Raw genomic sequence first — 12454 nt, 5'->3', positions numbered from 1 at the left:
CTTTGTGTTGATCTCCCAAAAAAATTCAGGAGAGCTCGAAGAAGAGGTTTATTGACAAATTCACGGAAGGGTTTTTTTTTCGAATCAAGAATTTTCAAATAGCACAAAAAATATACGCCTGGGGTCCAAATGGACCCCGTTCGGGTGTTTGAGGGTTTAAATTACGCACCAACCCGAAGATGTCGGGATCCAATTCAAACGGAATCCATTTCTTCTTTATATATTTAAGTTTGAAACATCAATTATCATTAAAAATAGGCAAAATATAACATACTGGCACCAAAAATTGAAATATTTCAAATTGAAAAACAAAAATTCATCGTGCGTTTGTATTTTACACCCTGACATTTATGTTTGGCGCTAAACCAGCCAATACGAGGCGCAGTTTGTTTGTGGTACCACCACAAACTATTAGAATGTAAACAAACATGGCGGAAAGCTGTGTTTCTAGCTTTTAAACAGACTTGTATGTTTTGGCATCTCCATTTTAATTGAATAGTACTTACTTGCGATGGTTGAATTAACTTACTTTCTAAGGAAATGACAAAGAAAATTGACTTTTTGCACCGTCTTAATGTTACAAATACAGATTGATATATTATCGAACTATGGTAAGATTTGAGAATAGCTGGATTTAATATGCATGATACTTGTAATACAATGCTTATTGTTTATCATGACCACAGCTTAAAAATATTTGTTGTGATGGTATAATTTCTTTAAAAGCACTACAAGATTCGTCTTGTTTGTGCCGTCGCAATGCTAACCAGTGTAAAATGTTAAACATTTGTTTATCGTCAAAAGATTCTTACTTCTTGTGACTACATGCTTATAGCTTCTATATTACAGTTACAAAACGCTTTATCTTTGTGGTAAAATCAACGTGTAATTGTTAATCAATGTGTAATTGTTAAACAGTTGGTTTGACATCGCAAGGTCCTTTCATACAATACTAAGCTTATCGCTTATAAAGCTTAAAAGCATACTTTTCGTGATGGAACAATTTCTTTAAAACATTAAAGGATTATATTCTTCTTGTAAGAGCCCTTCCAGCGCTAACCAATGTTAAATGTTCAATGTTTGTTCTCGTCACAATTAAAGAATGTTTTTGCTTGTACAATTAAAGAAAACTTCAATGTGTAATTGTTAGAAAGTCCTCATGGCATCCTTACTTGTAATACTAAGCTGATGGCTTAATAAAGCCACAAGTTAAAAACGTAATTGCTGTACATGTGATGGCACAATGTCTTAAAACATTGAAGTATTCTTCTTGTTAGTGACGTATCATTGCAAACCAGTGAAAGGTGTTAAACACTTGTTTTTTTACCAGAAGCTTTTAAATAGCACAATTAAAAACTTAATCTTTGTGATGGTACAATTTCTTTAAAAAAAGCATCAATGTGAAATAATATTTAACAGTTGTTTAGTCATCACAAGGTCCTTACTTGTTATACTAAGCTTGTGACTTGATAAAGCAACGGCTTAGATAAATGCAATTGTTATGATGGTACAATTTCCTTAAGAAAACACTAAAATATTCCAACACTTGTTGTTAGTGACCTATTGATGCTAACCAATGTAACATGTTAACATGTTTTCTCAACAAAACGTTCTCACAAGCTCAAGTTATATGCTTTTATAGCACAGCTTACAAACATAATCTTCAATTTACAATTTCAATAAAAGCATTTGTTTTAATTCCAATTTTCCTCCAAAAAAAATCTATAGTAACAGCGATCATTAACATTTCCTGTCAAATTCCTGCTGCCAAAGTTCCCAAAGTTAAAGATAGAAAGCTTGTGAAAGCCAAACATTGAGTCACAACTGTTTGAAACTTTAAGGTGTACAGCTAAAGACTCAGAATTCAATTGCATTACTTTGCCTAAACGGCAGAAGAGAAATGATACATTCAGTACTGCTAGCAAGGAAAAATTCAAACAACTTTTAAAGCTACAATAACCCAGAATCAATGTTTAACGAACACCCCCGTATCACAAAGTTCAATAAAACCCAATACTTCTCTAGTTACTAGACATGTATTCTTGGCTGGGTAACATCTTCGTTATTTTTAACAGGGGTCTTGTCCCCACCCCCTGCCCCCATTATTAAAGGAATAAATGGGAATTCCAGTAAACTAACCAGAATGGTACCCAGGCTACTTGTACAGTATTTGCAGTTCGAAACTCAAATGCACAAACACTCAATCTCTGAATATTTTTCTATCATGTCCAACCATCTACACAGCTGTATAAACATACATATAATAAGTAAAATAATGAAAATGCCTAGAAACATACAGATGTTGATGAAGATGATGCTCAGCTGGTGAGCCCTTCTAGATATCGTTAACACGCTCACGGTTCCCCCGGTACGTAGTGGACGATGTCTCCGTGATTGTACGTGTTCCTCTTCCCTCTAGACTGAGTAGAGTTTGGGGGAAAACATCTTTTTAAAGTCAAGAATACTGCTTGTGTCATCGACAAACAAAATTGCATTCATTCATGACCTGGAATCTCTTCTTGTTAGCTTTGGTCCGCTCGTTGCTACCTCGGCAACATGTTGCATTCATACAGTAGTGGGGTCGTGTGGCGTAGCGGCAGAGTACTCGAGTTGGAACCAGGAGGTCCCGGGTTTGAGTCCTGACATGCCACCGATCTTGTGCCCGTGGAAAGGCACTTTACACGACTTTCCACACTTCGCTCAGATAAAAATGAGTATTGTATTGTCCCCTGTGTTGGTGGCGGCATTAATATATTAAGTTGAAAAAAAAACTTGAATGTGCCGTCACCATGTCTTGTGATTAGATGTTGGAATAAAAAAAATGTGTTGTAGTGACGTTGGGGGCGGACCAAAGCTTTCCAAGAACAAGATGTTCATCAGCATCATTCACACCGGATATCATTATGTAAAAATCTATTGTGTGTAGCAGAATGTGGGAAGAAAATTATCAAATACAATGAAACAGTTTCAGTGTGTAGAAGCAAAGATGAAAATTTATATTCGTACAAACATACTATCAGTAGCAAAAACAACTTGGTGAGGAAACTATTTATATAGGCACCACGTTCGACATTAACGTAATCTTTATTTCCATTGCAGCTGAATTCAAATATTGTAGCTACCCTAGGATACACGTAGACGATACGGACATCTGAAAATTCATCACAACAATCTATTGCATCATTAAATTAACATGTACGAGTTTACAGTTAAAACTTTTGGTCCAACACAAAAAAGGTCTCTCACCTAGAGCTTTCGACCAGTCACTCTGGTCTTCCTCAGTAGACTGACCCAGTGAAGCTTGTCACGTGACTTCTTTGAAGTGTGACGTCAACACTGGGTCAAAAAAGCCACGTGACAAGCTTCACTGGGTCAGTTCTACCGAGGAAGACCAGGGTGACTGGTCGAAAGCTCTAGATGAGAGAAGGTTTTGTGTTGGACCAAAAGTTTCAACTCTAAACATGTAACTACAAAGTACACAGATGAACTTTCACGATAAGATGTACGAGTATTTTACTAACCTGATGTTGAAAACACCTGTACTTCACACAGTGACAGGTAGTCCCTCCGCCCTGACAGCTGAACAGACACCCACCTGCCAGAGATGGGAGTTGTACACTGTATGTCTAGAATTTCTCCGTCTTCTGGGATGTTCGTATAGGTGTCTCCACATTGTTCATTTTTGCTGATGTCCTCGTTATGTCCAACTCGTATCATAAAATCTTTCAGCCGTTCCCCTACAAGGTGTATTTTTTTATTTACTTATCTATTCATTTATTAGCACATACATAATAAAAGTTATACATAATATTACAATATTACAATACAAAGGCTTATTTGAATCCTCATAATCATGGTTTTACAATTTCAACAGTTATATCAAATGAAATATAAATAACAATTAAGAAGTAATGAAAAGATGATAAACAAGTACAATGAAGTTCAATTAAACAAAATAATCAAGTTTTTCATAAGTAATGAAACAATACGGTGAACCAAGCTAGATAAGAGTTTTGGCTACAAGTAGATGAAAAATAACAAATCAATAAATCAATCAATAACAATTTCAGTGGCTGTTACGATAGTCTATTATTGGATTGGATAGTATTGTATTGTTTTTTAAAACAATTATTAAAATGCTTAATAATACCTAAATATAATTTAAAAGTATCACATAAAGAAACAATGGGTTAAATTTAAAGTAGCAGCCAAAAAACAGTTTATGTACAATAAAACCAGCCAATAAAACAGCCAATAAAACAGTTTAATGTTACAGCCAATAAGACGGCTTCCTACCACAGCAGTCTCCACGGTTGGTGACTGTCACGTGATTGATGACGTAGGTGTTTCCAAGATCAACCTTCCACCACGGCTGGTACTCCAGGTTGGTATGTGTGCACTCACGCAGATGGAACAGGTTGGCTCCCGTGTTGCCGTCCACAGCTCTTTCCGCAGGGTATAATGCCGAAAAAAAGCTGCTCTGCGAAGCAGCTTTGTTCAAAGCAACATTTATTTCGTCTTCTTTGCTTTTAAGGCTTCTCACTGTAAACAACACATACATGTACATGTACCATATTATAAGATAAGATACAATAACATCAAAGTAAGAAATTCTTATTAACTCACAAATTTCGAAATGTTTATCTATGGTAAACAAAATAGGCACATATTTGGAATATTTTTTTCTATAATGTGCTAAATTGAATGTAAATAATAGCCTGGCTTGTAACATAACAGTCCTGGATAATCATTGGTTTGCAGCAACTGCAAGGTTCCTACTACACAAAGTGCCCGCGCCAAATTTGATGTCACATAGCGTCTGAACGGCTAGAGCTAGAATAGCCAAACTTAGTGACTTTTCCTAGAATATTGTTGGCAACGACTTTGTATCATTGAAATAAGATAATAATTTTCTTGTATTGCCATGGCAATGGGTTTCTGGCAGACATTTCTTGCTAAATCTAGTAATTTTCGTTGCAACAAGAGAATTTTATGGGTTTTATGTCAAGTTACACATGACATGATTTGTAATATAAATTCTATTAATTAGAAATGTATAATTTATGCTAATTTGATGACGTAATTGGCCAAAATCCAAGATGGTGGACCATATCATTAGAACAGGTATATACAGGTTATTTTCCTTAAAAAGTTCATCAATACTTGCATTTCTTTTTATAAAAGAGGTACATTTGAACGTCTTTAGTCTGTTTACAATGTATTTAGGCTTTATCCTGAAAAAAATCTATTATTGAAAATTTAACATTGATGATCCAAGATGGCGGATAGCTTAAATATGCATGGCGTCATTATATGACGTCACCAGTGTTGCTATGGGCAACATAAGACTTATTACACCCTAATTTACTGTCATAAACACTTTTGGTAGTTATGTTTTGGTAGTTTTCAGGGAATGACCTATCTAGACGGTCTTGGCCAATAAAATGACGTCATAATGACGACATTCTCCGTTAACGTGTGCAATTGCTGTCGCACAAGAATATCCTTGTAGCAAATTGTTAAATCGCACATTGCCTTCGACTTTGGTGGTTTAATGTCACCAGTAGATATTAGAAATATGAATAGTATCCTTTTTACCGCCATGGCAGGCTATTTTTAGGTCGTAAAGGACAATGTTTTGGTCTGTAACCGTCGAAAAAGGCCTGTCGCAAATCCCAATAGCACATTAGGCACTGCATTTAAATGTTGAAAAACGCGTTTCTTGAATAGAATTTAATCGATGATTTATACCTACCATTGAGATCAACATGAAACAAGCGGGGGAGTTTGTCCAAGTAGCGCATATCTCAAGCCCAAGTGCTATTTATGCCTGTCGCAAGTTTTTAACTTTGACTTACGTTACAAAGACGAATGAATAAAAATCTGTCACAACAGGGTGATTTGCCCGAACTCTTTAAGTGTTTTAGTCAGCTACCGTATGTGGTACATTATCAAAGACACTATAGAGGCAACTGCAAACTATCGTCGGATGAATTACAGCTTTGTTACAGCTTAAAGCATTTCGGCAGTTTTTTGTCATTAAGCTTACGTTACCATTATTACTCCTCCAAATAGAAACAGTAGACTACACTTGCCCTTTGCAAGAAAGGGCATAACAAGATAAGTACTTACCTGCCGCTAATTCATTCAGCAACCTGACTGTTTAATTTTTTTCACCAAGTAAGTGTCAAAATTGACTTACGTTACCCCTTGACTTACGTTACCATTACCGTATGCGTTATCGAACATACAGCGATTAATAGGATAATCAGGATTGCAAATCAGAGGGTGTGTCAAGGGTCAGCCTCGTTCTGTGTAGCACCTCTGCGGTCAAAGTTCGTCGCCGTTCTGACCTTGAAAAGCATTCAACAGACAACTACAACCATCTCCTATCGGGCATGAAGCCATCTCCTATCTAGAAAGGTGAGTTTGTAATATTTTCTCTCTAAGTTTCAGAGAAAATATTTGTTAGCTGTTGCAGAATGATGAATTAACTCACAAGGGTAATAGAGGGGTTCAAATATACACCTGTTTCATAGAGGAATCCGAATAGTTATAAGCACATGGCATTGGTAACGTAAGTCAACACCGGCGTGACTGTTTGCGATAACGATGTTTATCAAGGGACCAGACAGTATCTGTTCATTCCTATAGGTGTTAATCCATAGGTAACATGATTATATAGTCAAAATAGTACGCCATGTGTGGATTTCTGCACAGGTTCTTCAGCAAACGGTAACGTAAGTCAACATCTATGCTATAGAGTTATCAAACTTTACAAGCCGTCATAGTACTTTCAACTCACTACCTCAAACTATATTCCATTACTGTTGTACACTGTTTAGTGCAAGTTTTTATTGTGTATTTGCCTTCTATGTAGATCATGGGCAAGACACGAGCTGAAATACAAAGGGCGTATAGAGAAAGGAAGAAGGCAAGAGATGGCGACGAGTACAGAACAAAAGAAGTCGCCAGAGTGATGAAGTACTACGTACCGACAGCTTTGGTTGGTAAGAAAGAGTTAGAAAAACGAAGAGCAGAGGGAAGAGAAAAAATGAGAAGACAAAAGGCAAAACGTTCTACTCCAAAACTTAAGATCAAAATGAACTTTAAGAAGAAAAGTGGGCGCAGCAGTAAAGTAAGGCGGATGCAGTATAAGTTAGAGAAAGCATTAAAAGTAAAAAGAAAGCTAGAGAAAAGAATCGAAAGGCTGACAAGGAACCAGGCTCAAAGCACTCCTGAAGTCTCAACACCACGCAGCAAAACCAATGCTGAGATACGTCAGGCTGGGCTAACACCGCGGCAAGTACCAAGTTCGTTGAGGAGGAAAATCCTGTTTTCCAACGTCTTCACGTCAGAACTGAGAGAATCGTACAAGAAAAAAGGACGGAAGGAAAACGTATCTTCAGAAACGTAATTGCTGGCAAGGTGGTCAAGAAGTACCGAATGATGAAGACCCTCTCCAATGAACTTGGAATGGCTAGGAATGCAAAGTTAGGAACCCAAAAAAAACCAGACGTGCCCTTGCGCGCTCCAGAATCCAGAGACAAGTGCGTGAGTTCCTGGAAAGGGATGATAACTCACGGTTAATGCCGGGGAAGAATGACTGCAAAAAAGTTGGAAAGGAGAAGGTACAAGTCCGAATCCTTTCAAATTATCTGTCTGATCTACGTGAAAAGTTTGAGGCTGAAACGGGTCTTAAGATCTCACTGAGTCAGTTTGCCAAAATGAGACCACTGAACGTGAAGCTTGCGTGTTTCCTCTCAAGAAACAGCTGCCTATGCACAAGGCATCAAAACTTTGCGTTAAAACTAAAGGCATTAAAGCAAAACAACTGTGTGACGTCAACCAGCCCAGACAACTTCGTGCATGCCTTCCCAGATGCGGAAAAGGTGGATGCTGTTTTGGCAAAGTTACCACAAGGCGGTATGGTAAAATATGAGGAATGGAAAAGAGTGGAAGTGGAGGGAAAGAAAAAAATGAAGATTGTGACGTCAGAAGTGGAGACAAGCGCCTTCTGTGCTAAGTTCAAAGAAGAGGTGCCACAGTTCCGACAGCACGTCGTCCGTGCAAACGAGCAGTACAGTCAGCTGAAAACTCTGAAGGAGAACTTGGATCAATATAACGTTGCCATTCAGATGGACTTTGCCAAACACTACAAAATTAAGAACAATGAAGAAATCCAGTCAGCTTACTGGAATTGTGACATGGTCACTTTGCACCCAATCGTCGTTTACTTCAAGAATGAAAACGGAGAACTGCAACACGAATCTACCTGCATAGTCTCTGATGAAATGGGACACAATTCAGCGACGGTGTTCGCTATATTAAAGAGGGTTGTGCCTGAAGTTAAGGAGAAACATCCAGATGTGAAATTCATTCACTATTGGACGGACAGTCCGAGTTCTCAATACAGGAACAAAACCATCTTCAGCATTCTCTCTGACCATGAATCCCTTTTCGGAATGCCTGCCAGCTGGAATTACTTCGAAGCTGGGCACGGTAAAGGTCCATGCGATGGTGTCGGAGGGACGGCTAAAAGAATGGCCGATGAAGCTGTAAACCGCCAGGCCACAACAATACAGGATGCAAAAGAGTTTTACACATGGGCTGCAAACCAGGAGAGAAGCTCAATAAAGTATATGTTTGTAAGCAAATATGAGTGTAAGGAAAGCCAGACTTACCTCACCGAGAAGTACGGTAGCGTGAAGGCCATTCCTGGCACTATGTCATTCCACGCGGTGGTTGGAAGATCCGGTGAAGTCAAGACAAGATCCACTTCTTGCTACTGTGAGAAGTGCTTCCACTCGCATGGGTTTCACACAGATACAAGTCTGTGTAAGTGGGATACTCACAAATTGGAAAACAGGAAAACAGGTCCTGTCCAGGCATCGGTTCCTGTAGCTGGAATTGGCGACTATGTGGCAGCGGTGTATGACTCTAGTTGGTACGTCGGAGAAGTGGAGGATGTAGATGATGGAGAGTACAGTGTCCGGTTCATGCAACAAACCGGACAGAAGTTCAAGTGGCCACAGAGGAAGGATGATCTCTGGATCGATCCGGCTGACGTGCTCTGCGTTGTTCCAAAGCCACTTCCGACGGCAAAGTCTGAAAGGATGTTCACCTTTTCCGAGGCCACACTTCAACACATAGAAGAGTGCTTTGCACTGAAAGTGGCCAACAAGTGACACAGTATCTGACTAAAATTTGTCAGAACTTGGGTGGGTTTTTCCCCATGTGTCCGGTTTGTTATATTGGCTAATGTTACCATGAGTATTTAAAGGCCAGTTTGCTTAATGATATAAGCACTATTCGATGTATTTGACAGTTGACAGAACTTGCGTCGGGTCTCCTGTGGCTAATTAAACATCTGTCCGGTTTGTTATAATGTTACCATTAATAGTTGAGGACAGTTAGCTTAATGATACATGTATACACACTATTCGATGTATTTGACAGTTGACAGAACTTGCGTCGGGTCTCCTGTGGCTAATTAAATATCTGTCCGGTTTGTTATAATGTTACCATTAATAGTTGAGGACAGTTAGCTTAATGATACATGTATACACACTATTCAATGTATTTGACAGTTGTGTGAGTTCTTACCTCTGTGGCCATTCAAACGCCGTGACGGTCCGGTTTGTTATTTTGGCTAACGTTACCATCAGTAATTGAGGACAATTAATGAAATAAGCAGTATTCAATAAATTTGACAGCTATCAGAGCCTTTTGATAGTTGCATTTCTTCATTGGCTTTCAGTCCACAGACATGTAGTAAAAATGTAACGTGGTCAGTGCGGAGCAACATCACCATGTTGACTTACGTTACCATAGTTATTAATGGCATTTAGCTTATTTCGAACAAACAGAGGTAGGCTGCATGCCTAGTGCCACGTATACACATAAGTGAATCGTTACAACCACTGTATATTTCATATTGAAAATGATTGACTTACGTTACTAAAGTATTGACTTACGTTACTATAATGCAAGGACGTCTGTAGGTTACGTATATATAGGTTCATCCCAACTTTTTTCACCGTTGTATTCTACAGTTCTTTGGTCTTCCTTCCGGCGAAAACGAAGTGGATGTTGCACGTATTTTTTGTACACGAGAAAAGATGGGGTTATGTATTTGATTTGTTCACACTTTTTCCAACTTAATCGGAACAAAATTAGGTGATTTCTCTCAAAAAGCAGACAGAGCTATCAAATGTTACCCACTAACAGGCACGCCAAGGGCTTCCGCTTGGATAAAAGTCAGAAAAACGGTTTGAACTCTTGAATTAGCCGTGTAGAAGACATCACCAGTGGGTTAACACGCTTTTTCGATATCACCAAAATATAAGTAACATCACGGCGATAAACGGTCAATATCTCAAAAAAGGGAAAGTCCCAGCACCTTCCAAAACTTGTTTGGGAAAGTGAACAATAGCAGTAACAAGTTAGGCCCATTACGTAAGCTTTATAGAGAACTTTATTTTTCGCCATTTTCAACCCCCAATTGCACACGTTAACGGAGAATACTATTACTAGTACACCATCCTCTGGTGGTTATACGACATACCGTTCGCGAGTTCTAAAGGGGGGTGGGGGGTCAAATGAGCACACACACCCCCGGTCCCACCAAGCTCAAAAAAGCCCGGTCTAGATAGAGTTAATGGGTGCGTTTTCCATAACATTCGCTCAGTTCCACATAGTAATTTGTTCCGTCTTTGGATGATTTTTGTAAGATTTGTGCATTTTGGCGCAGTAATGCGGTTTTATAAGTAAGATACGTTCAAATGCACAGGCACCCCTGTTACATTAAAAGGCAGCGTTAAACCAACCTACCTGTTTTCTCAGTAAGACGTTGTTCCATAGCGGCTGTTTGGTTCTGCTTGTGTTCCAGGTTAAAGGCACCCACTGTAGTTGGAACGTGGGATATGTCCTAAAGATCGAAGTGAAAATGGTTTGAATAAGGTATGTTTGTTCATTATACTGATATGAAATGCTTTGGTGCTATTGTCCGGCTAGACCACATTGACTGAATCTTTTATAAATTATTCTATTCGGATATTCCAAGATCGGGGTGTACCAGACGGTATTACCAGTGTGTACCAGGGAATTGCACTTGGGACCCCTCACTTACCCAGATGTGCTACGAAGGGATGTTGGCCTTCGTGCTGAAGGCTTGGGAAAGGCGATGCAGTACAGAAGCTATGGGGTAGCCATTGTGGTTCGGGTGGCGAAGGAGGACTGGCACCCGACTTAAGTCAAGTCAAGCACTTGGGCCATTTTTTTTTCAATTTTCAGTACAGAAATTGTGATAACAGTGATAACATGCATGATGTTTTTTCATTATTTTTGGATAGCGATCAGTGATTTATACGTTGTGCTCCTTCAGTGACAGTGCATTGTTTGAGTTACAGCATAACAGAAATACTCGTATCCTTATATCCTTCGGAGATTGGTTTTGAATGTAAAACGAGGTTACAGAACGAAAAGGATGGTACAGATTTCTCTACAAATTGCAACATTGGTCCAAAAAATGTTGTTACACTTCTGCATATGGCCTAGGTGGTACACAATCTCTACGGACACTACACATATCTATGGACACTACAACATGGTAATTTATGACTGATATTTTGTTTATTCGCAACCATTATCAGTTGCTTCTGTTATAAGGCCACCTTGTTGACATGTTTTAGAATATTGAGTTTATGTGTTTTTATGTGTACCCATGGCAATTATATTCCAATCAATAAGCCAGTTTGAACGTATCTACTTCAATCTATTGATAAACTACGTTTACCATCCAAAATGGCCGGTCCTATCACAATTTTGGGGGGTGCACGGAGATTCAAGGGGGTCAAGAGTCAAAAAATGAATTTTTAATAACGTGTAATATATATTGTTAACAGCACACTAGAACATAGTATATTACTTTTTTTTCAAGTTATCATCTAGTTTTCAGCAAAACATAGTAGAAAAAGCCAGTCGTAACACATTGCTCCATTCTTGATTTCATTTTTGGGTCAGAAATTAGATAATGCTTATTCTCTAAAAAATGCATATTTTGGGCGTAATAGTATAACTTAAATTTTATGGCAAATTTGAGCATAAAATCGGTCCTAGCATAATGTCTTGAGCATCAATTTAGTAGTACAAAAAAGGCTAATGGCTATCTGGACAATACTAAGACAGTATTTAAATCATATATGTTTATAAAAGTTAACGGATATAATGCAAGGAATATTTAGTTAGAATTATATAACAATGCAGATTGCCATTAGCACACCCTGATCCGGGAATAGCCGATGGCAAGTATTTATGAAATAGCATTAGTATGTTACAGCGCTAAATATAATATATAACTTATCCCCATAGAACGGGGACCTGGTTTGCATGATTCATATGCATTATTTGCTCTCATCTTGTTTTGTTATATATCATATTTCATGTATATAAT

General features: G+C 38.3%; 2 protein-coding genes across 2 annotated transcripts; one reads left to right on the top strand and one right to left on the bottom strand.

Annotated features, from left to right (window-relative positions):
* Positions 1–2357: 2357 nt before the first annotated feature.
* On the bottom strand, positions 2358–5804 carry LOC109475953 (fucolectin-6-like). The gene is made up of 4 exons (XM_019776762.1): positions 5756–5804; positions 4297–4542; positions 3522–3737; positions 2358–2420 (listed from the first exon to the last, which is right to left on the bottom strand). Exons 1-4 carry the CDS (start codon positions 5802–5804, stop codon positions 2416–2418), a joined length of 516 nt encoding a protein of 171 aa, XP_019632321.1. The 3' UTR covers positions 2358–2415.
* LOC109475955 lies at positions 5469–9481 on the top strand. Its single transcript, XM_019776764.1, has 2 exons — positions 5469–6423; positions 6881–9481. The coding sequence occupies exon 2, from the start codon at positions 7590–7592 to the stop codon at positions 9186–9188; it is 1599 nt and encodes a 532-aa protein (XP_019632323.1). The 5' UTR covers positions 5469–6423; positions 6881–7589; the 3' UTR covers positions 9189–9481.
* The last annotated feature ends 2973 nt before the right edge of the window (positions 9482–12454 follow it).

The sequence above is a fragment of the Branchiostoma belcheri genome, unplaced genomic scaffold, assembly GCF_001625305.1.
Source record: "Branchiostoma belcheri isolate BF01 breed outbred unplaced genomic scaffold, Haploidv18h27 scaffold358, whole genome shotgun sequence".
Taxonomy (NCBI): domain Eukaryota; kingdom Metazoa; phylum Chordata; class Leptocardii; order Amphioxiformes; family Branchiostomatidae; genus Branchiostoma; species Branchiostoma belcheri.
This window is presented reverse-complemented; position numbering and strand designations above follow the sequence as displayed.

Excerpts from the sequence above, each read along its gene's own strand:
- LOC109475953 (XM_019776762.1), bottom strand. The coding sequence starts at position 5,804 with ATGCGCTACTTGGACAAACTCCCCCGCTTGTTTCATGTTGATCTCAAT. Across the intron at positions 4,543-5,755 it reads GTTTCATGTTGATCTCAATG|TGAGAAGCCTTAAAAGCAAA; the intron begins GTAGGTATAAAT and ends TGTTGTTTACAG. Across the intron at positions 3,738-4,296 it reads CAACCGTGGAGACTGCTGTG|GGGAACGGCTGAAAGATTTT; the intron begins GTAGGAAGCCGT and ends TACACCTTGTAG.
- LOC109475955 (XM_019776764.1), top strand. The coding sequence starts at position 7,590 with ATGCCGGGGAAGAATGACTGCAAAAAAGTTGGAAAGGAGAAGGTACAA.